Source organism: Mus pahari, chromosome 3, assembly GCF_900095145.1.
Source record: "Mus pahari chromosome 3, PAHARI_EIJ_v1.1, whole genome shotgun sequence".
Taxonomy (NCBI): domain Eukaryota; kingdom Metazoa; phylum Chordata; class Mammalia; order Rodentia; family Muridae; genus Mus; species Mus pahari.
The window spans coordinates 113,547,547-113,571,516 of NC_034592.1; the positions used below are offsets into that span (position 1 = coordinate 113,547,547).

Here is a 23,970-nt window from a genome sequence, read left to right on the forward strand (position 1 = left end):
GACCCCGAAGGGCGGAAGCGGAAGTGCGGCCTGAGCTTGCGCTAGGCGGGTTTTTCCTCGGCTACTCTAGCTGCCAGCTGTAGTAGACATGGACTGTTACACTGCGAACTGGAATCCACTCGGGGACTCTGCCTTTTACCGGTGAGCTGCCTTCCGTCCCACAGCCCAGCTTACCTTGTTTGCCTGCCGCTGGCTTGAGCCTCCGGGCAGAGCCAGCGGTGCTCGCCCCGGCCACTACGCGTGCTGGCGTCCGTCCCTATGGCGGCTCGCCTGAGCGTCTGCCGCTTTACACACTTTAGGGGCAGCAGTCTGGTCCTTCCTTTGCACCAACTGAGGCAAGCTCAGAAGCCACCCCTAAACTGAGGTCTGTTGGCCTCCGGAAGGATGCTCAGATCACGTAGAGGGAGGCCGCCCCGCGGCGACAGTGAGTGCCAGTCTCCTTCCGGAAACTGCTGCAGTAGTCAGACCACCGGGGCTCTCACAGGAGGGCGGGATCGCCACAGCGGGCGGGGTGACAGTACTGACCAAAGCTGAGAGAAGGGGATGAACGGCTGTTCAGTCTTGGGGCACCATTAATGAGGAACCCTAGGCAGTGACAACTCACCGGGGTTGGAGTGCCCTTTGCGGTGGGTCTTTCTCAAGGCTAAACTAGTAGCATGATTACAATGGTTACCGTCTCGTTGGCTTTATTTCTTTTTAAGATATAAAGTACAAACTGCTTGTATAGCGCTCACTAATCGGTCAGCCTCTATTTGTCTCCCTCCTCAATGTGTGGGTGTTCCAGCTTCACAGAATTAATTGCAGGACCTCATCACACCAGGCAGTTCCATGGCTTTGTGTTTTCACAGTCCTATAGTCGCTTCTATGGGCATTGCTATCACCCTGAAGAATGTTGCTCATCTTTCAGGACCTGCTTGGCTTTCCTACAATAGAATTCTTTGTGCCTCACAGGGTCCAGTTGTAGAGTCTTATCATATGTGGCACACGAGGGCAGTGTTTGTATGAGTTTCTCGTGCTAAGCTCCTTGAGGACTAAGAATGCTTCTATTTCCCATGCATATTTAGGCCAGTGCCTGTTACCTAATAGTTGGTCAGCCTGTGGTGGCCCAAGCCTTTTAATCCCAGCACTCTGAGATTCAGGCCACCCTGGTCTATAGTTCAGGCCAGAAAGGGCTACATAGTAAGACCCTGTCTCGAAACAATAACAGAAACAAGCAAAACCTAGTCATTACCCAACAAAATTGTAAAGAATGTTTTATTGATGTACCTGAAGATCACAAAGACATTGCGTTGGTGTCTTATCTCAATAGAAGACTTTGCTTCTGCTAGTAAAACTGTGTACCTTTCTCATAGCCAAACTTTTAAATGGAATTGTTTTATTTACAATGTGATGTATTTTCTAGCCCGAGGATGCCTTGTGGTAATTTTTAGAGCTCTGTTACATTTGTTTAGTCATGATTCCTCTCAGACACATGTACAATATGAAGCAACTGAAAATACTAATGAGCAGAGTGTGGTGTCCCACCCCTAACCCCATAACACATAGCCCTTGGCATGTGGAGGCTGGAAGACTAGGATTGCCAATTCAGCCTTGAATGGATATATATCAGAGGCCAGCCTTGGCAAGAAGAGACTCTCTCCCCAAGTACATATTTAAAAAGCTAAAAAAATTAATAAATGTAAAATATTAACTATTTAAAAAATACCTGTTGCCTACCCAGATTTTTTAAATCAAAGCATAAAAAAGATGACCACATTACGACAGAGCTCTTCCTATTTACTCTATGAAGAGTCAGTTTCATGGATAGATAAGTAATGCTTCAGAAGATGTGAGTGAGTCATAGCAGTGTTGAACTCAAGGAACGAGTGCTGGGACTGATATGAATGTCCTAAGCTGCTAACAAAAATGACTTCATTATATACTGGATATTATGCTAAGTACTTATGTATAGTTTCTTAATTATCCCCACCATATAGAACTAAATCATGATTCATACCAACTTAGTAATGAGGAAGCTGAGGGACAGAGAGTCTAGGTTCTGCAAGTGGTGGTACATGCCTTCAATCCTACAGAGGCAGGTGGATCTCTTGAGTTTGAGGCCTAGCCTGGTCTACAGAGTGAATTCCAGGACAGCCAGGGCTACACAGAGAAACCCTGTTTTGAAAAGCCCCCCATAATCCACCCAAGAGACGTATGTGGTAGACTCTTTGGGCCAAAACATAGAAGTTTTGATTTTACACGTGTGTGTGTGTGTGCATGCATACACATATGTACACATTCACCACACACATGTCACTACACACGTGTGGAAGTTGGAGGACAACTTGTAGGATTCAGTTCTCTCCTTCCCACCGTTAGTGAATTCAGGTCACCAGGCAGCAAGTCCCATCATAGAGCTGAGCCGCCTCACTGGTTACACTGAGACAGGGTTTCTCAGTGTAACCAGCCCTGGCTGTCCTGGACTAGAAGACCAGGCTGGCCTGGAACTCAGAGATCTGCCTGTCTCTGCCTCCCAGGTACTGGGATCTAAGGGTTTGGGCCACCATGTGGACTCCAGATATTTTTCGATTTGTTTTTTGTTTGTTTGTTTTGTTTTGTTTTCTTTACTTTCTTTCTTTTTTTTTTTTTTTTTTTTTTTGGTTTTCTCTATAGCCAGGCTGGTCTCCAACTCAGAAATCTGTCTGCCTCTGCCTCCCAAGTGCTGGGATTAAAGGCATGTGTCACCACTGCCCAACTCAGTTTTTTTTTTTTAAACCACAGGAAAATATAAAGGCATTTTCTAGTTTATTCCCAGTGTGTAAATGTTTTAAGAATAGGTACCTGGTTTAGTTCATGTGTTCATCTTAGACTTAATTTGATTCTAGTAAGTGGATGAATGGGCAGCAAGTGGGGGCATGTCACCTGAGTCCCATCTGTAGGGCAGGGGTCTGCACTGGAGTTAGTGTTGTCCGGAACTTGCTGGATTTCGAAAGGTAAGGAGAAGTGGTGGCCATCTCTCGCCATGTTGTAGAGATGCAAACTGCACCTTGAGCTGATTCCTTCTTTAATTTGCTCAACCTTTGCAAGACTCAGTGTGTGTTAAGTAAGAGAGATAGGCTCCCTTTGACAGTCATAGGGCTTACTGCCAGCACATGAGCCAGGGGATAAACTCAAGCTTTGATAACAGTTACCATGGGAATTCTGAATTTAGACTGTGAGGAAGCAAGTGATCAAGGATGGTTTGGTTTCTTAGCCTAAAATCATGAAAAGGGAAAAGTGAACTTGGCACAGAAGAGAATGGACTTGTTTTGGGGGCGTGTTGGGGCGGTATTCATTCGTGCTTTGTGGTGTGTGTATGTGTGCATGGCTCTTGCAGAAGGGCGATTGAAGAATTGGTGTTGCTCCTCAGGAGCTGTTCACTCTGTTTTAAGACAGGGTCTCTCACTGACCCAGGGCAGCTGATGAGGCTGGGCAGTTCCCAGGGATCCCTGTCTCCCCCTTCCCAGCCCTGGACTCCATGCTGGGCGTTTTTTATGTAGTGCTGGGATCAACTCAGGGCCTCACACTTTTGCTGACCCAGCGAGTTAGTGGATGAGTTAGTCGTCTCCCAGTCCTGTGAGCTTGCACGGTCACAGGAGTGACATTTTAAAGGAGGAAGAGCGATGATGTGGGTATTATAGTTTTGAATAAATATGAGTATTTAGTAAAAACATCATTAAGCATATATAACAAAATGTATCTTAATTTTTTTTGTTTTGTCTTTTTAGAGAGAATACCACTACTTAAATATTTAAAAAAATTTTTATGTGTATGAGTGTTTTGTCTACATGTGTGCCTCATTAGTGCATTGCCCACAGGGGCCAGAAAAGATCATAGGACCCTCTTGGAATTGATTTTACAGACACTTGTAAGGCAACAAGGGGAGGTTGGAAATTGAACCTGGATACTCTTAACTGCTGAGCTGCCTTTCCAGCCCTCCTTGGTTTTGTTTTTTGAGACAGGATCTCATGTAGCCCAGGATGACCTTCTGGTTCCTGCCTCTGCCTGTCAAGCGCTAGGGATATAATCATGCCTAGTTCATCCAGTACTGAGGGTGGAACCCAGGACTTCATGCATGCTGGACAAACCTTCTGCCACCTGAGCTGCCTTTCCAGTCTTTCCTCTTAACCATTTTTGAATTACTGTTCAGTAATGTTGAGTATTATTTATTGTGCTGTATAGCCAATGTAAATTTTTTTTTAAAGATTTATTTATTTTTTATATGTAAGTACACTGTAGCTGTCTTCGGACACTCCAGAAGAGGGTGTCAGATCTCATTATGGATGGTTGTGAGCCTCCATGTGGTTGCTGGGATTTGAACTCAGGACCTTCAGAAGAGCAGTCGGATGCTCTTACCCACTGAGCCATCTCACCAGCCCAATTTCTTCATTTTTTAAGACTGAGAGATTTTGTTGTATTATGCACTACATTTTCCTTATCCGCTCTTTCAGTGGCATGAGATACAGATGGGCAGACCGGATGGCAGCCTCTCAGAATTCATGAGGACAGGTTATGCACTCAATGGTAAAGCCTAGCTATAGTTGTCTTCTCTCTACCCAGGTCTCAGAAACAGAAATCTTGTCAGCAGCAGTAAGTGGACCCTGTATTCCAGTGCCAGGAAACCATTGGACATAACAATGCTGCTGTCACCCCGACTCTGGAGAATAACACTCCTGAGTCACAGATGGACAGGTACCTCTTTAAAGGGGCTGGTAGAGTACGTGCTTCCTATGTGGAGGACTCGCAGGAAGGGAACCAACAAAACCCCTCTTTCAGACTTCTGTTTCTGTTTCAGTTCTTCTGGGTGTATATCCAGGAATAGAGTTGTTGAATTGTCTGGAAATTCTGTATACAGTTTTAGAGCTGCCATACTGTCTTCCATAGCAGTAGCTACGCCATTTTACAAACAAGCTGCAGCCCAAGAATCCTTGAGTAGCGTTTAGTTTTGAGTTAGTTAGAAGCAAGGGATTTTGGGAATGATAGTGGGCCCTCGTTAGGGACTACAGATTGTTGGATTGTTCCCTGATACTAGACATAACATACCACTCAGGGCTTCCATGGTCTGTTGCGCACAGGGCTCTTCTCACACTGTGGTACACAGTGCTTCCCCAGAAGTTTACTTGCATAGCTACAGATTTTCTTTTCTTTTCTTTTCTTTTCTTTTCTTTTCTTTTCTTTTCTTTTCTTTTCTTTTCTTTTCTTTTCTTCTTTCTTTCTTTCTTTCTTTCTTTCTTTCTTTCTTTCTTTCTTTCTTTCTTTCTTTCTTTCTTTTTTGCCAGTCATTCTTGCATTTTGTTGTTGTTGTCGTCTCAGGCCTTGACTGCATACTTCAAACAGTTCTGAAACCCTCTCAAGCATGTAGAGCCCTCTTCTACAGAAGCATTTTCTCCCTGTCTAGCTTGGAGGACAGCTGTGGCTACTTACTTCATTTTTGTTCTTCTCTTTTCTTTGTCCTGGGTTACACCTGGATGATATAGAACTATCTCTGTAGCCAAGGCTACAGAGTGCTCATGGGAATGTTATGCAGAGGGCAGGTTGCCACGACTACAGACCCATGCTCCCAGTTTTATCTGGATTTCTATGACCTTGTTTTGTGAAGTCATCCTATATTCACCATAAAGGCTCAGTGTGCGAAAGATCACATGATGAAGCAGTTGTGAATGGTTCGGATACTTCAGAAATACTGAAAACTAAAGCCTTCTTGCACCTTTCCCCCCATAATTTCACCTTATACCTTCTAGAAAACTGAAGTTCATTGTATGGAAAGGCCTAAATTTTGCCTGACCAAATTTGTTCTCTTGACTCACTGAAGAAATACTCCCTTGTATAAGCATGTCCCTGTCCCCTGCCTTCTTTACACCATATGCCAGTATCAAAAGTAAAAATGTGAGAGAGGAAGAGAAAGGCAAATGTGTCCATATGTACATGTAACATGTCAGTCATAAGGTCATGGTTGACCTGCTTATCTGCTCCAGCTGTAACTTTGCTTACCCTTAGCCAGCACATCCTTTGCCTGTGTTCTCCCATAGTAGAGTGGCTGAGCCTTCACTTGTCTCATGCTGCGGTGTTTGGTTTCTGAAGGTTGTCATTGACTGTTATCATCGGGCCTGAAAACATAAAGAGATGCCATGGAGGATTTTAGGCAGTCCTCCTTGCCAATGTAGTTTCCCCTTTAAGCAGAATTACTGCCTTGAACTCAATGGTTACAACTCTTGATGGAGGCATTTGCCCCTTGAAGACTCAGTTCTGCAAGCCAACAGACCACAGTTTTCAGAATGAGAAACTAATAAAGAGCCACTCTCACTTCTAACTTTTGGTCTGGGTGGAGGATCTGATTCAAAGCATAAGACAGACCCCATTCTTCTAAGGTAGTTAGAAAGATTTTTTTTTTTTTAAAGATTTATTTATTTATTTTAGGTATGAGTACACCATTGCTCTCTTCAGACACACCAGAAGAGGACATCAGATCCCATTACAGATGGTGAGCGACCATGTGGTTGCTGGGAACTGAACTCAGGACCTCTGGAAGAGCAGTTGGTGCTCTTACCTGCTGAGCCATGGCTCCAGCCCAGGAAGATGTATCTTGTGTCCAACCCTTTCCTGTGTGTCTGCTTCCTGGCTTTCAGAAGTGGCCACACAATGTGCTCTTGACACTGATGCTCTCCTTTGTCTCATGCCCAGAGTCTGACCTTGCACTGAAGCCTTTCACACTGTCTTAGATACTTTTCTGTTACAGTTTCAGAGGGTGAGTCCATGACCATGGAGGGAAGCAGGGCAGCAAGCAGGCAGGCATGGTGCTGGGGCAGTAGCTATGAGTTTACATATCATCTACAAATTGCAGGCAGAACAAGCAAGACTAGACCTGACGTGGGCTTTTGAAACCTCAAAACCAGTGACAAAAAGCCACTCTTCCGAATCTCCCTCAAAACAGCCCCAAACTAATTCTGGACCAAACGTTAAATCCTGCAGATCTGTAGAACTCACTCAGACCACCATGGGCTCTAAGCCAAAGCAAATCTTTCCTCATTTCCTCATACTTTTTATGTATTTATCACAGCTGGGTATGTCTGACACATTCTGTTGCTTCTTATGGGTGTTGGAATATATAGCAAGGCCATTTGGTTCTGTGGCCCAGAGCTGACTTAACACTGTGTTGTGATATGGGCCCCTTGATGAGATGCAGTGCTTTGCAGAATGCTGCAGTGGTGAATAAAGCATTCTATGGGTCAAGAGATTCTGGAGCCGGGCGTGGTGGCGCACGCCTTTAATCCCAGCACTTGGGAGGCAGAGGCAGGTGGATTTCTGAGTTCGAGGCCAGCCTGGTCTACAGAGTAAGTTCCAGGACAGCCAGGACTACACAGAGAAACCCTGTCTCGAAAAAAAACAAAAACAACAACAACAAAAGAGATTCTGGGTCCAGGCAAATGCAGTACAGGCAAGAAAGGTAAATCTATCGAGAATAGTTATCTGTTCACTTAACAACAAATCTCTGCCTCTTCAGAGCCCGGTGTTGTCATCTTTCAGGTTGGACCCTTTAGAATGGTGCTGTAGAGGAGACTTGTTTTAAACACTCAGCACTTGGACCGGGGAGCCCTTTGTCACATCTGCTGCCGATGAGTTATGGTAAGGTTTTCAGGTTGAGGGTAGTCGGTAGGAGAGATGACAGACAAGCTACTTTGACCAGGAAGAGAAGACCCAAAGTTGTCAGGTTCGTCTGGACCGGCCCTAACTGCATACCCTATTTAGGTTTCAGGGTCCCCTTCTTTCCTGATCAGTACCCCAACTTGCACATGAGATATGGCATGCAGATATATTCAACTGTAATTAAAAAACTCACAAAATTAAAATTGTGTTGATTTTTAGCAATAGCAACTGTATAGCCTCAGATGATTATCTTAGACCTGTTGTAGAAGCTCTCTGCTCCTTGGGTCATGATTTAGTTAGCAGTCCACGAATGATGGTAACATACAAGAGTGGAGGTGTGAGGAGGGGTGGGAGACCTGGAACACAGTATCCATAAGGCAAACCACACCCAAAGGCTGGATATAGAGTGAGTAAAGGGAGTTATTACAGACATACTTGTATACAGAGTGTGTATATAGCCAGACATGTAGGTGTACAGACAAGTGGGTGGTCTGATGTGAGCAGAGAACATGGAGTGCAGTGTCTGCAGAGAGCCCTGAGAAGGTGATCAGGGCCTAGGCAGTGTTTCTCAGGTGTGTGTACATGATGGCAGCTGCGTGCCACCACCAGATATCCTCATACCCCATGGCTGGCCAAACCAGAAGGTGCTCAAGTTCTTGTCCTGCGTGCTGGTCTAGTGTTTCAGCGCCCTCTACTGAGGAAACTTCACATTGGGCTTACTGAAAGAAAGGCTTGAGGGAGTTGTTAAGTGTAAGTACATTGAGGACTGAATGAATGGCCATCACTTTATAACCAGCATGCTAGGCCTATGTGAAAATATGTCTCCCAATATTTTCGTTCAGTGAATTTAGTAACAAAATAGCAAATGTATATGTATTGTAAAATCTTGAAGCCACTATGTGACATAGCATGGAGGAGATAGAAGCAGGAGGATCAACTTGAGTTTGAGGGCAGCCTGGACTGGTTAGTGAGTTTTAGGCCAGGCTTAGCTACAGGGTCTTACAGGTCTGTCTAGAAGCAAAGTCCCCAAACTCCAAAGTTTTAATGTTTTAAAGAAAAGATTTACTTATTTTCATGTGCATGGGTGTTTTGCCTACATGTATATCTGTGTACACGCCTGACGTCCAAGGAGGCCAGATCCTCTAGAACTGGAGTTATAGATGGGTGTGAGCTGCCATGTGGGTTCTGGGAACTGAGCCCAGGTCCTCAGCAAGAGCAGCCAGTGCTTTTAACCCCTGAGCTATGTCTCCAGCCCTGAGTTCTTAATTTCTAAAACTTACATGATAGCAAGGTATATAGGATAAAAACACATGATTCTTGTTTAAATTCTCCCATCCACTGCCCTCCACAAAGGTAACCACTGTTTTTGGCTTCCTGTGGAAAATTCAGCAGTTTTCTATGTTTTTGCATACAAATGTGACAATATACAAATATCCTTATCAAAACTACATTCTTATTTTTATTATTCAATAAGTGGGCCCAGCTAGGTATGGTTAATACATGCTTATAACCTCAGTGCTTAGAGGCAGAAGTGGGGTGATTACTGCAAGTTCAAGGCCAGCCTAAGTTACACAGCAAGCTTTAGGGAAATGCTGTCCAGTATCAAAGGGGAAGGCGATTGCTGGAGAGATGACTTAGTGGTTAAGAGCACTGGTTTGGATGCAGGTTTGATTCCCAGCATCCAAATGGTGGTTAACAACTGTTTGTAACTCCAGTTCCAGGGAATCCAACACCCTTTTCTGGCTTCCGTAGGCAGGCCAGAAGATGCATATGTGGTGCTTATACATACATGTAAGCAAACACATAATTTTTTCTAAAGTTTAAAACATTAATCCATAAATATGGAAATTAATAAAGCAAGCTCATTTAGAGGTCATTTAGTCAGGACTCACAGATAAGTAACCACAAAATATTTTCCAAAAATGGGCACATTATAGTTTATTTAACTAGCCTTGTTTTTGTGGGCATTTAATAAGTTTTCTAGGTTTGGGCTAAGTCAGAGGGTGTTGGATAAAGTGATTTTGTTTTCTTCCATAAGAACTAAAGAAGGTACTAAACAGGGTACTACCAGCAAGGTGGCTGGGTAAGGCACTTGCCATCAAGTCTGATGAACTGAGTTCTATTCCCAGGACCCACGTGATGGGGAAAAATCCAACTCCTGAGAGTTGTCTTGTGGCTTCCACATGGGTACACAACATGCACATACAACTGAAACTCAGTCAAAAACAGTTTTTAAAGAAAGAACAGTTGGACCAGGCCAGGGAATTAGCTCAGTTATTAGAGTGCTTGTCCAGAATGCACAAAGTCCTGGTCTCAGGCCTCAGTACTGCGTAAAGCGGGCATGGCAGTGTAGGTCTATAGTACCATTATCCAGGATATTTTCTACCAACTTGAAACACCATCTTTATCGTATGCTCAGTTTCCTGGTCTTTGCTGGACACTGCTCTCTTTTATTGATTTGTTGAGGTTTGGGTTTTTTTTTGGGGGGGGGGGCAGGGTTGCTTAGGTTTTTGTTTTTGAGACAGGATCTTACTGTGTAACTCTGGCCCTATGTAGACCAGGCTGACCTTGAAGTCTCAGTCTTGTGATGAAAAGTGTACACCACTGTACCTAACTTTTTAAAAATTTATTTCTAAAGGGGAGGGGTGGGCTATGTGCATGTGTAAGTGCAGGTGCCCTCAGCGCAGAAGAAGAAATAAGACCACTTGGAACTAGAATTCCAGATGCTGGTGAGCCGCATGGGATGGGGTGGAAGTGGAATTCGAGTTCTCTGCATGAGTACTATGAGCTGTCCTTCCAGCCTCTCACCTGTTTTCTCATTCCTATTTCAAAATAGTAGTTTTAACTTCGGTTTACATGACATGTTTTATATACATAGCATATGTATGTATGTATGTGTGTGTGTGTATTCTTATGATTTTTAATCATCTTAAATACCTTCCGTTATTTTCTGTTTCCAAGAATCCCTTTTCCAACCATGAACTTTAGACTCAGTGCTTGCATATCTATAAAGAAATCATCAGGAAATATTTTATCAGAATTATTGTACATTTGTGGGTCATCTTACAATATTTATCCATGTCTTTTGTATTCTTGAGGACAATTTGGTATGATTTTATTACTTTTTTCATGATTTTAAAAAAAGATTTGTTTATTTATTTTATGTATGTGAGTACGATATAGCTGTCTTCAGACACACCAGAGGAGGGGATTGGATCCCATTACAGCTGGTTGTGAGCCACCAGGTGGTTGCTGGGAATTGAACTCAGGACCTCTGGAAGAGCATTGAACCTCTAAGTTCAATGCTCTTAACCACTGAACCATCTCTTTATCCCCATTTCTCATGATTTTTAAATGTCTTTAAGGTTTTGTTGTTATCACAACTTGAATATTGTTAATTTTTAAATATTAGAAATTTACTTTATTTAAGATGAGGTCTGTGTACCCTGGCTGGTCTGGAACATGCTGTGTAGTCCACGCTGGCCTCAAACAGATATCCTTCTGCCTCTGCCCCTTAAGTTTGGGGTTAAAGGCATGTGTTGTCATGCCTGGTATTACTAGAATCCTTTAAAAGTTAAAATGTATAAACTAGGTGTAATAAGTGTATACTTCTACTTGGCAAATTAAGCAAATTGCTGTGAATTCTAGGCTAGCCTGGGGTATGTAGCAAGAACCAGGGCAGCCAGTAAGAGCCTATCTCAAAAACCAAAACCAAAAACAGGTTGAAAGTATTTGCCTGATCATCTTCACTCTTGATTTATTTTTCTCCTCCTTCTCCCTCCTCTCCCTGCTCCTCGCCATACCCCCTTACTTCCCTCCTTTTCTTCTCATTCTCTATGAGTCTCACTGTGAATGGAAATGTCTTGCCATACAAACATGGGCTGATGTTTGTTCTCTTCCTGTCCTGTGAACTGCTTGGCTGAGTTTCCCTCAGCAAAAAAACAAAAACAAAAAAACAAAAGGAAAAAAACACCTCAAATTGAGATAAGTATTTGATATTTCAGGGTTCTTTGTAATTTGTATTTGTGTAGACTTTGCAAGTTTATCATGTAATCTGCAACTCAAATCTGAAACAGCACTCAAAAAAATTCCACATTTTAGGGCTGGAGAGATGACTCTTCCGAAGGCCCCAAGTTCAAATCCCAGCCGCCACATGGTGGCTCACAACCATCCGTAATGAGATCTGATTCCCTCTTCTGGTGTGTCTGAAGACAGCTACAGTGTACTTGCATATAATAAATAAAGAAATCTTTAAAAAAAGAAAAAAAGAAAAAAAAGAAAAAAATTTACATTTCTTTTACTCAGGGTTCTCTAGCAGAACAGAATTTATAGAATAAATCCATATATATGTGCGTGCGTGCATGTGTGTGTGTGAATATATATATATATATATATATATATATATATATATATATATATTCACACACACACATGCACACACGCACATATATATAGCTAGATAGGTATAGATAGATAGGTACATATATAGATAGGTGGATGGGTAGATAAATAATATATAAGTATATTTAATACAATATAATATTTAATATTATACATCAAATATATAAATGTATTCATAGGATTTATCAGAATGGCTTATAGGCTCCAGCTAATCTAATAATGGCTACCTATAAATGAAAGGTCCCGGAATCCAGTAGTTGCTCAGTCCACCAGGCCGACTGTCTCAGTAGATGCTGGCATCCAGAAGACGTAGGCTCCAACACCAATGAAGGAATGGATTTGCTAGTGAGAGCAAGAGCAAGCAGGCAAAGAGAGAGAGCTTCAGTCTTCCATGTGCTTTATATAGGCTTCCAGCAGAAGGTGTGGTCCAAGGTGAAAGGTGGATCCTTCCACTTCAAATGATCTAATTAAGAAGAACATCCCTCCCAGGTGTGCCGGCCATTTGGGTTTTAATCAATTCTACATGTGGTCAAGTTGACAACCGAGAACAGACGTCGCCCTGGACATTTCAGATTTTAAGATGCTAGATGCACAATTCTTAGAAATAGCTTTGCTCTTCCTCCAAAATATATGTCAAGGGACTCTGTGCTGGGAGGAAGTTGAGGCAGGGTCTCATTCTGAAGTCCAGGTTTGGTCTGGACACAGTTTTGTCTAGGTTGACCTTGAACTTGAAATAATACTATGCTGTAGCCTCTCAAGTGCTAGGCTTCCAGATGAGAGCCACCATGCCTGATTTAGTTATTTCCTTAAATTATTTTGGCTAGAGCCCCCAGAGGAGTGTCGAGTACAATGGTAGGCATGTTCCTGATGGTTAATTAGGAGACCACTGAGATAACAAAAATTCCCTCTTGTGTTTTCTTGTGATGTTCTAGAATAACATCCACTTTTCTCTGCCCATTCCAGGTAGCATGCATTCATGCACACACTAGGGTTGCAGTATGTATTCACGCACATAGTAGGGTTGCAGTATGTATTCATGCACACACTAGGCTTATAGTATATATTCATGCATACACTAGGGCTGCAGCATGCATTCATGCATACACCTAGAGCTGCAGGCTTCTCCGCCTGCTTGTGATTTTGTCAACTCCTGCAAGCCAGGAGTCACAGAATGCCATCACCAGGACTCCCCCAGCAGTATCTCTTGGAAAAGCTCATTTTGGGTATCATCTTTCAGACACTGAACTTGATGCTTCTAAAACTAGCTTCACCTAGAACTCCAGCTTGACCCTTAGGCAGAAAGAGCATTATCTAATTCTTCACTGGAACCAGAAATAAAAGAGGCCTCCTATTCGATAGGTAGACCTCTGAAGGTCTCACTTTCCTACTGGTTCCAGGCAGAGCCAGCACAGTACCTTAGCACCATTTCAGTGTCTTGTACATAACCTGCCCATCTCAGATGCTCCTGCCAACAGTGGACACTTGCCTCAAAAACTATACCCTTCCTTGTGGGTACCCTGTGCTACCTCACCTGCGGTCCCCAGGCCTACGTGATATAGTCAGTTTCTAGTCACCATCCCCCTCTCTTCCTCTCATGTGGGGAGGGGACCCTCTCTTCCTCTCATGTGGAGAGGGGAAGACTCCCCTCCACTAGATAAACAGTAGCTTCAGGCATTCCTCTGGGACTTATTCTGTCTAGATGGAGGATCATGAGGACGCTAATCTGTTTATCTCTGTGAGTAGGAAGTATGAACTGTACAGCATGGACTGGGACCTGAAGGAGGAACTCAAGGATTGCCTGGTGGCTGCTGCACCCTATGGGGGTCCCATTGGTATGCTCCCTCTATTAACTACTACATACTGTGGGCTCCCAGGGAGTTGCTGTAGGTTGTTCTCTGCCAATCCTCCTCCTAAATGTTTTTAGTTTGGGTTCTCACGAGGCTTGGTTCCCATGGACTGAGCCTGGGTAAATGATCCAGGAGGCCTACCTTACATGGGGCCTGAGGTTCTAGGACAGCAGTCTCTTCTCACATTGCAGCTCTACTGAGGAACTGTTGGAGAAAAGAGAAAGCTGCCAGCGTGCGGCCAGTACTGGAGATCTACTCTGCATCTGGCTTGCCACTGGCTAGCCTGCTGGTGAGCATGGAACCTATCCCTACTGTGTGATGGGCAGGGCTGGCTGATTCTAAGGAAAGCCATGGGAACCTTTCTCCTCTGCAGTGGAAGAGTGGGCCTGTGGTGGCCCTCGGCTGGTCAGCTGAGGAGGAGCTGCTCTGTGTGCAAGAAGATGGTGCAGTGCTAGTTTATGGTCTTCATGGAGACTTCCGGAGGCACTTCAGCATGGGCAATGTAGGAGCCACAGGAGCCTGAGGAGGGAAGGGGGACCTCTCTTCACCTGTGGATTTCTTAACCCATGGTCCATCTTGTTAGGAAGTGCTTCAGAACCGTGTCCTGGATGCCCGGATTTTTCACACTGAGTTTGGTTCAGGGGTGGCCATCCTTACAGGAGCCTATCGCTTTACTCTGAGTGCCAATGTGGGTGACCTCAAACTCCGTCGGATGCCAGAGGTGCCAGGTAAGCCCTGAAACTTCAGAGAGGCCTTCAATACCACGGATGTGCTTCCAGTCTGGATCTAGCAGCGACACACACTATGGGCTCTAGTCATGTCAAGGTTTCCCCTTCCCTGTCACAGGTCTGCAGAGTGCACCCTCATGTTGGACCACACTGTGCCATGACCGAGCCCCACACATCCTTCTGGCTGTAGGCCCCGATCTTTACCTTCTGGATCATGCTACCTGCTCTGCAGTGGTGAGCACCTAAGTGGGAATGAAATGGAAGGGCTGGTCAACCAGTAGGAAGGCATTGAGAGTCAGTTTATCTGGTTTCCTCCTTGGTCCTGCCCCAGACACCTGCTGGCCTAGCCCCAGGAGTGAGCGGCTTCCTACAGATGGCTGTATCCTTCACGTATCGTTACCTGGCACTCTTCACAGACACAGGCTACATCTGGATGGGGACAGCATCACTCAAGGTGTGGTTCTGGGACAGCAAGGGATACTGTGCTTTGTCCAAGGAAGATCTGTTGTGGATAGGGCCATGGCTTTTCAACAGCAGGGTGACTGTTGAACAGCAGATGCTGGGGCAGGGCCATGACATGCTGTGCCGTTTCAGGAGAAGCTGTGTGAGTTCAACTGCAACATCCGGGCTCCCCCGAAGCAGATGGTCTGGTGAGGATAGAGGCGTTCTTAAAGGGTGGGGTTAGAACATAGCCTTGTTGCCTGGGGTAGCCTGAGTCAGCCTGTCTTTTGGCCAGACTAAGTGGAACGTAGGCCTTCTCTTCTCTGCTACACTTAAAGGAGAACTTTGTTCTCTGTGGGCCACTTGACTGGTCGTTCAAGAGCGAGAGGGAAACAGATAGGTCAGCATGAGGTCAGGGAAATGGGCTCCGGGACACAGTGTGTTCAGGCTGTCCTCAGGAAAAGGGGTACAAGCAATGTAGAAGACATGGCTATGGGCCCGATATCCCGAGTATCCTAGCTGTGTATATGATATTGCTCATAGGTGTAGCCGTCCTCGAAGCAAGGAAAGGGCTGTTGTTGTGGCCTGGGAGAGGCGGCTGATGGTGGTGGGCAATGCGCCTGAAAGCATTCAGTATCCTTGTACAGGTCCTGTGTGGGCTGGGAGAGGGAAGGAAAAGGAGGTTACCCTATCTTTGGATGCTCTCAGTAGCCTTGACTGAACTCAGGTTTGTGCTCGATGAGGACTCTTACTTAGTGCCTGAGCTTGATGGGGTCCGCATCTTCTCCCGAAGCACCCATGAGTTCCTGCATGAAGTCCCAGGTGAGGCTCCCACAAGCATACCGTGAGACTCTGGGCAGGTGCTCCTAATCCCGTGCCAATGGCCCAAAATAGGATCTGGGTATTAAGGACAGAACTGAGAATTTTCATACGTCATTTCTACTCAAAAACTCCTCCTCTAGTGGCCAGTGAAGAGATCTTCAAAATCGCCTCAATGGCCCCTGGAGCGCTGCTGTTGGAGGCCCAGAAGGAATATGAGGTAATTTCCACAACTTGTAAGACTCCCAGGATGCTCTTCCTTTCTCTTTCCTTGGCTAGACCAGCCCTCTGCCCCTGCCTGAGCACCCCTGACAAGGGAGGGGTAGATAAGACACTAACTTGGGCTGGCTGAGGCTAGCACATGCAAACTGGCTAGGAAGGGCAAGGCTACCCTGCTGTCCACAGGCTCAAGTTGGTGCTTTCCAAGACCTCTCCATTTGAACTATGTAGTCCCCCGAGACTGGGGACCAGAGTGAGACTGTCTATGTAATGCTCCATCTCTGGGCCTCTCCCCACAGAAAGAGAGCCAGAAAGCAGATGAGTACCTGCGGGAGATCCAGGAGCTGGGACAGCTGATCCAGGCTGTGCAGCAGTGCATCGAGGCTGCAGGACATGAGCACCAGCCAGACATGCAAAAGAGTCTGCTCAGGGTTGGCCTGGAGGGGTTTAGAGGAGGGTGTGTGGGGAAGTGGGGTGCACTTGGCAGCAAGGGAAGTTCATTTCCATTTGGTTCTTTTTAGGCGGCTTCATTTGGAAAGTGTTTCCTTGACAGATTTCCACCCGACAGCTTCGTGCACATGTGTCAGGACCTTCGAGTGCTCAATGCTATTAGAGACTACCACATTGGGATCCCTCTCACCTATACCCAGTATCCCTATGTATGACATGAGGGTGTTTACAACTGGGCATGGCAGGGTAAGGGGCAGGAGATGTGGTCTACAGATCCCTGGCAAACAGGCCTTATACCAACTGATCCTTAACCAAGGAAAATACAGATACAAGCAGCTCACCATCCAGGTGCTGCTAGACAGGTACAGAAGCCCAGGGGTGCTATAGGAGGACAAGGGCGGGTAGTATTATGTGGGGACTCATGGGTTAGGACTGGGAGGCCTAAGATGGGCTAGGGCTATTCTGCCTGCTTGACCTCACTTTGCCTCATACCTTTGTCCCTTACTCCTTTATCTGCCAGGCTTGTGTTGCGGAGGCTTTATCCCCTGGCTATCCAGATATGCGAGTACCTGCGCCTTCCTGAAGTCCAGGGTGTCAGCAGGATCCTAGCCCACTGGGCCTGCTACAAGGCAAGGGCATGGGATATGAGGTAACCTCAGGCCCTGACAAAATACAGGAAATACAGAGCATGAAAATAAAGGATGTGTTCTCATGGAGGCCCTTAGGATTGGGCAGGTAAGGGGTGACATCCAGACTTGTGTGACACCCATATGCACACTTACAGGTGCAGCAGAAAGATGTCTCAGATGAAGATGTAGCACGGGCTATTAATCAGAAGCTGGGTGACACGCCTGGTGTTTCATACTCTGACATTGCTGCACGGGCCTATGGCTGTGGCCGCACTGAACTGGCCATTAAGGTGTGTGGTCGTGTTACCTTTCCCAGACACCCCAGGGAAAGGTGTGTTCTAGGCCCTTATACAAGTGTCTCTCTGCCTTCTACCCCACTTCACAGCTGCTGGAATATGAGCCACGGTCAGGGGAGCAGGTTCCTCTTCTCCTAAAGATGAAGAGGAGCAAACTCGCCCTGAGCAAGGCCATTGAGAGTGGAGACACAGACCTGGGTGAGCAGGGACGGGTGAGGGCCAGGAGGCGCTAGGATGATAGGGTGAGCGAGCCCAATAATGTCAGAGCAGGGACGGGTGGGGGCCAGGAGGCGCTAGGATGACAGGGTGACTGAGCCCAATAATGTCAGAACTAGCTGGAGGCCCACCTACTTCTTCATCCACAGTGTTTACAGTGTTGCTGCACCTAAAGAATGAACTCAATCGAGGAGACTTTTTCATGACTCTCCGGAACCAACCCATGGCCCTGAGTTTGTATCGACAGGTAATTATGTGTGAAGGGGAGGAAAGGGTTGGCATTTTCTGAACCTTTGAGATTACTCTGCTGACTTATCTTCTGCCTATGACCCAGTTCTGTAAGCATCAAGAGCTAGACACTCTGAAGGACCTTTACAATCAGGACGACAATCACCAGGAATTGGGCAGCTTCCACATCAGAGCCAGCTATGCTGCTGAAGAGGTCTGAGGTCCAAAAGGAGGGTGGGGTCTTTGGATTAGTTGGGTTGTTCATCAAAGCCCTAGCTCTCTGCATTAGGTTACACCCTCTCTGGTCATAACTGTTGAGGGGCTCTGAGAGCATCAGGCCAGAATATGGCACTGGTCTCAAGAGAGCCAGCATCTCTAGGACAGTGAAAGAGTGCCCCTAGTAGATAAGGCTGGTTCTAGGCACAACGGTGGAGAGAGGCAAGACTAATTATAATGAATGTGTTGTGACCTCAGTATCCCTTTGTCTGTAGCGTATTGAAGGGCGAGTAGCAGCTCTGCAGACAGCAGCTGATGCCTTCTACAAAGCCAAGAATGAATTTGCAGCCAAGGTTTGACTGCCTTTTCTAAGAGCTTCCTGTCCTGCCTTCTTGGTCTTCCTTGCTTGGCCTTGATCCCCTTGTTTTGTTCTCCAGGCCACAGAGGATCAAATGAGGCTCCTGCGGCTACAGCGACGACTAGAGGATGAGCTAGGGGGCAGGTTCTTAGACCTATCTCTACATGACACTGTCACCACTCTTATCCTTGGAGGCCACAACAAGCGGGCAGAGCAGCTGGCACGTGACTTCCGAATCCCTGATAAGAGGTGGGTGAGGATCTTGGCTCCATGTAGTCCTGGGACTTGTTGCCTTTCCTTCATACCTCTGCTGAGTACAGCTCTCCTGCAGGCTCTGGTGGTTAAAGCTGGCTGCCCTGGCAGATCTGGAAGATTGGGAGGAGCTGGAGAAGTTTTCCAAGAGCAAGAAATCACCGATTGGCTACCTGGTGAGACAGGGCTCTTCCCTAGGCCTCCCATAGTGAGAGTAGTCCTGAGAGGGGCCAGGCAAGGGAGGGGGGCAGTGGCGCATTTGTGCACCCATTCCACTGTCGTGTGTTCTTAGCTCGTGCTTCTTGTGCCTTGTGAACATGGACAGACACAGGTACTGTGTGGGGACTCTGGAGGATAGGCACAAGCCTGCCTCCTACCTAGTGGTGGGAAGGGTTACCTCCTAAAGACTGGAGCCACTCTGTGCCTGAGGGCAGAAGGGGCAGGGAGGGCCAAGATTTGAGGGGATACTTCAAACATATGGAGGGCAAGTTTCATAATGGCAGCCTGAGAGAAAATACAAGGCCTTAGAGGACAGGAGGCAGAAACACCTACCTTGGTGGTGGGAATGGTGGTGGTAGAATAGAAGCATAAAGATGATTATTCCCAAGACTCTGATAGGCCTTTGGTTTAGCTGCTGTTATAATGGTCTGCTACATATTGTTTCCCGTAGGTGGGAAGGGGACTAGATAAACTGACTGTACAAAATACCTATGGGCAAGTGTCCCTTGGGCTTCTGCTCCTGAGAGAGGAAATAGGGCCAGGCTTGTCTTCTCTATCTTGCAAAGCCCTTTGTAGAGATCTGCATGAAACAGCATAACAAACATGAGGCCAAGAAGTATGCTTCCCGCGTGGGCCCTGAACAAAAGGTCAAGGCTTTGCTTCTTGTCGGGTAAGTTAGATGAAGGCCTCTGTGTGTGAGGTGGCTGAAGAGTGGGCTGAGAGGAGACAGGGCTATTGCCCTTGAACAGCCCCAACACCTTCTCCCCTTCTGCTCAAACCACAGGGATGTTGCTCAGGCTGCAGAGGTGGCTATTGAGCACCGGAATGAAACGGAGCTGAGCCTCGTTTTGTCCCACTGCACTGGAGCTACAGATGGGGCCATAGCTGACAAGATTCAGCGGGCCAGAGCACAAGCCCAGAAGAAGTGAAGAGCCTGTCCTTAAGGGGGCTAGTTAAGACCCAGGGATGTCCAGATGTAAATAAATTTGGAATACTAATTCAGAATAGTTGTTGTATGCTGTCTAGCTTAAGAAAAGTAGGCTTTGAGGCAAAACTGTCTAGCTACTGCAGCAGAACTCCACATATTTGATTATATTGAGGTTGGGAATAGGAAGTTATAAGAGACCTGTTTATTCATATAGTCACCATAGTAATTCTCTCAGAAGCTGTCTCACAGCCTGGAGGAAGGTGTGGAGGGAGATGGCATAACATTCAAGCACCATGGTGCCCAGGAAGACCCACACTGACATGCCTGCCCATGAGCTTACAAGGACCACACTCTGCACTTTGCTATTATTTACCCATCCCTCATGACAGTTCTGAATCTGTAACAGCAAATACGTTGCAAACGAAGGATTTGGGCTGGCCAGGTGGCTCAGTAGCTAACGGCTTTTATAAATAAATAAATAGAAATAAGCGAGGCTGGAACTAAAGTCAAGCCCTCTGAACCTGAAAACCTGATTAGAGGATAGATGGGAAGCGGTGACCATCTCATTGTCAGGGTTGGAGGAGGGACCTTTGAGAGCGAGCCCTGGCTATTGAACAGTAAGTGGCAAGCGGTTCTTGAGTGGTCCCTGTGCTTGAAAAAGGGGGTGGAAGATCATTTCAGTCCTAGGAGCTATGAGCTGGAAACCCCCTAATCCCACCCTAGAGTGGGTCCTTCCCTCCAGTCAGCAAGAGGGCTACGACTTTCTGCCTTGTGTCTGCAGCCCGCAGTGTACTCCAGTGCACTGTAGCACTATCACCCATCAACGATCTGAGCCCTTATCTTCATGCCTCCCACCTCGATTGTTAGCAGGAAGAAACCAAAGTCTACAGGACATTCCCCTCTTAGGTACTCCTAGTCCCAAGTCTGTTTTTAAAAGACAAGAGAAGCTAGACATAGTGATGTTTACCTGTAGTCCCAGTACTTGGAAGGCTGGGGTAGAGAGATTGCTGTGAGTTCAAGGCCAACATGGGCTACATAGCAAGCCCCTGTCTTAAAACAAAGATGGATGTGGTGGATCAAGGTTGAAATCTAGTACTTAGGAAGGAGAGGTAGGAGGACTGCCACCAGCATTGGCTATATAACAGATTCCAAACCAGCTAGAGCTATGTATCAAAACCTGGTCTCAAAAAACAAAACAACAAAACAAAACCAACAAACCAAGAGAGCTGAAATGATGGCTCAGCACTTAAATGAGCACTGACTGCTCTCCCAGAGTACTTGGGTTCAATTCCCAGCACCAATATCACAGGTCGCACCTGCCTGTAACTCCACTTCCAAGGGACCTTACAAAACACCAATGTACATTAAAAAAAAAAAAACCAAATCAAACAAAAACAACAAAAAAAGGAGATTCTGGGCTTAGTAAGGTTTAGCTTCCTTTATTCTCATCTGATTTTTAAATGCAGGTTTATGAAATTCCTCCCAGAAAATAGATCGCATTGTGAAACAAGTACTTGCTCTGACAACAGTTTGTTATGTGGGTCAGGAATGTGGACAGCGTTCAACAGTGTTGGTTCATGCCTGGTTCATAGCTCGATATCAGCGGAAAGAAAGCTCAAAAGCTAAGGGTGACTTGATATCTAGGGGCCAATGCCACCTGGAGGCTTGTTCATTTCTGGTGAAGCATTGTATTATGGTTATGGTTATTGATTACAACCTGGTGCATCTGGTACCCAGACAGAAACTATACTGCCTTTACTAATCTAGCACTGAATTCCGATGTGTCCCACCACATTCTGCAGAAGTGGTCTGCTAATCCTACTTGTACCATCTCACCTCTTGATGGGGAACACAAGGTTCTGGGAAGATTCTGGTCTGTTTCAGGAGTCAGTTTGTTTTAATCTCTTTGTAACAAGCAGACACCTCCAAGGGAGGGAAAGGATACTAAAACTGGGAGTGGTTCCTCCCTGGTCTCAGCATCACAGGTCCTTACTGCTTGAGTTTCTCTTTGATGTCCTTTGGAAAGATTATTGGCAACATTTTGAGATCTTAGTGAAAGGGAGTTTCTTTCTGGGAAGGAAAGACTGCCCAGTCCTTTTAGAGTGTACATGATAAATCCACACCCCTATAGTAACATGCAAACAGTGAATACTACACCTGAAATCATAGAAATAGAGGAGAAATTACAAGAACATTAAGTGGCTGTGGTGATTATAAAAAGTTCATGTATAAAACAACGGATTCATCCATAGGGAGAATGGCTGAACTTTAAAAGCAGAGGACTTTAAATGTATGCAGCACAGCGGGAGAGCACTAGAATCACCTAGAGTGTCTGAAGCCCAGAGTTGAATGCTTTGTACCACAAAACAAAAGCAAAACAATTTTATATACTTTTGTAAAGTTTATGCATCTCTGCCCCTACCTCCAAGATTTCTTAGGGGATTTTCAAATACCCAAACAAACTTTAAAAAATGTTTATATTGGACACCTGTATAATCACCACTTGGATTATCCATTAACATTACTATACCTGAGTTATACATTTGTCTCTGTCCATTAGTTATTTGTGTGCATTTCTAAATAAGTTCCATGCTGGATGTGATGGCCCACACTGTAATGTCAGCGTTCTGGAGACTGAAGTAGGGGATCAAGGGTTTGAAGCTAGGGACTGGAGAAATGGCTCAGCAGATAAGAGCATTTGTTGATCAGTTATGATGTGTCCAGATTCCTGCACCCACATCCTGAACCTCATAAACCTGTTAACTCAGGCTGCAGGGTTCAATTCCCTCTTCTGGTCTCCAAGGGTGTTCTCATGTACATATACACAGTCTTCCTCCCCCCCACACACACAAATCTTAAAAGAGTTTGGCCAAGCATAGTGACACATACCCCTAATCCCAGCTCTCAGGAGGCAGGGTTCTCTCTGAATTCTGAGTTCCAGGCTAGCCAAGGGCTTCAGAGTGAGATCCTGTCTCAAAATAAAACAAACAAAAACAGAAAAGAGAGAAAGAGGCCTTCAAGTCCAGCCTGGGGAAGACCCTGTCTCAATAACACAAAGAACAAATTACAGACATCACGATAATTCTCCCCTAAATATTAGAAAATGCATTTCATAATACTTAACTGTCCTAAACTGTCCTAGTTAATGTTTCTATTGCTGTGATAAAACACCGTGACTAAAAGCAACTTGGGGAGGAGATTTATTTAGCTTGTTCTTCCACATCACCGTTTATCACTAAAGAAAGTCAGGGCAGGAACCTAGAGGCAGGAGTCGATACAGAGATTATAGATGGTGCTACCTACTGGCTTGCTCATTATGGCTTGCTTGGCCTGCTTTCTTATATAATTCAGGACCTCCAGTGCAGGGTGGCACCACCCACAATGGGCTGTGCCCTTCACTATCACAAGTTAAGAGAATCTTCTACAGCTAGGTCTTAGGAAGGCATTTTCTCAATTGAGGTTCTCTCCTTTCAGAAGAATCTAGCTTGTGTCAAGTTGACATTAGCCAGCACGTAAACTATAGAGTTATTTGCATCTATTTTCCTGTGTGTGTTTATGTGTTTGTGTAAAATGAAGTAATGAAATGCATTGATCTTTTTGCTGTTGTTTTCTTAGAAATATTTTTCATACACTATTTTGATCATGTTTCCCCCTCCCAACTCCTTCCATACCCTCCCAACCTCCTACCCATTCAACTTCATGCTGTTTGTTTCTCTTCCTTTGCAGGGTGGGGGTGGGGGGACAGAAGCAAAAACGGAAAATCAAAACTTTAAAAAAACAGTAACGCACACACATACATACAAACAAACAAACAAAAGTGGAATGTGGTTGATTATACCCAGTGACACTTTAATTACAAGAACTAATTTTCCCTTTCCCAGCACTAGTCAATTGCAAATAGCTTCTTGGTTGAAAATAAGACTTTATATCTACTTACTCATTTCAGGAAATTTGTAGATTTTTTGTTTGTTTTTTGTTTTTCGAGACAGGGTTTCTCTGTGTAGTCCTGGCTGTCCTGGAACTCACTCTGTAGACCAGGCTGGCCTCAAACTCAGAAATTC

General features: G+C 45.4%; 1 protein-coding gene across 3 annotated transcripts; it reads left to right on the top strand.

The window, feature by feature from the left end:
• Window positions 1-13: 13 nt before the first annotated feature.
• On the top strand, window positions 14-20,414 carry Vps16 (VPS16 core subunit of CORVET and HOPS complexes). 3 transcript variants are annotated; one of them, XM_029535918.1, is made up of 26 exons: window positions 94-141; window positions 4,579-4,710; window positions 7,543-7,641; window positions 13,807-13,895; window positions 14,102-14,199; window positions 14,284-14,412; window positions 14,494-14,638; window positions 14,757-14,872; window positions 14,970-15,092; window positions 15,233-15,288; window positions 15,623-15,712; window positions 15,807-15,901; window positions 16,042-16,118; window positions 16,417-16,548; window positions 16,639-16,766; window positions 16,894-16,929; window positions 17,088-17,196; window positions 17,352-17,486; window positions 17,582-17,690; window positions 17,858-17,955; window positions 18,043-18,150; window positions 18,428-18,505; window positions 18,590-18,759; window positions 18,842-18,938; window positions 19,548-19,651; window positions 19,766-20,414. In XM_029535918.1, exons 4-26 carry the CDS (start codon window positions 13,826-13,828, stop codon window positions 19,908-19,910), a joined length of 2,448 nt encoding a protein of 815 aa, XP_029391778.1. In that variant the 5' UTR covers window positions 94-141; window positions 4,579-4,710; window positions 7,543-7,641; window positions 13,807-13,825; the 3' UTR covers window positions 19,911-20,414. The 3 variants fall into 3 exon arrangements, with proteins under 3 accessions (XP_021049810.1, XP_029391779.1, XP_029391778.1); XM_029535919.1 differs by lacking the exon at window positions 4,579-4,710 and having other exon boundaries at window positions 59-141; XM_021194151.2 differs by lacking the exons at window positions 4,579-4,710; window positions 7,543-7,641 and having other exon boundaries at window positions 14-141; window positions 19,766-20,411.
• Window positions 20,415-23,970: the final 3,556 nt, after the last annotated feature.

Coding starts and splice junctions, on each gene's coding strand:
- Vps16 (XM_021194151.2), top strand. CDS start 89: ATGGACTGTTACACTGCGAACTGGAATCCACTCGGGGACTCTGCCTTT. Junction 15,713..15,806: donor AATGCGCCTGAAAGCATTCA/GTATCCTTGTAC, acceptor GACTGAACTCAG/GTTTGTGCTCGATGAGGACT. Junction 18,760..18,841: donor TTCCGAATCCCTGATAAGAG/GTGGGTGAGGAT, acceptor GCTCTCCTGCAG/GCTCTGGTGGTTAAAGCTGG.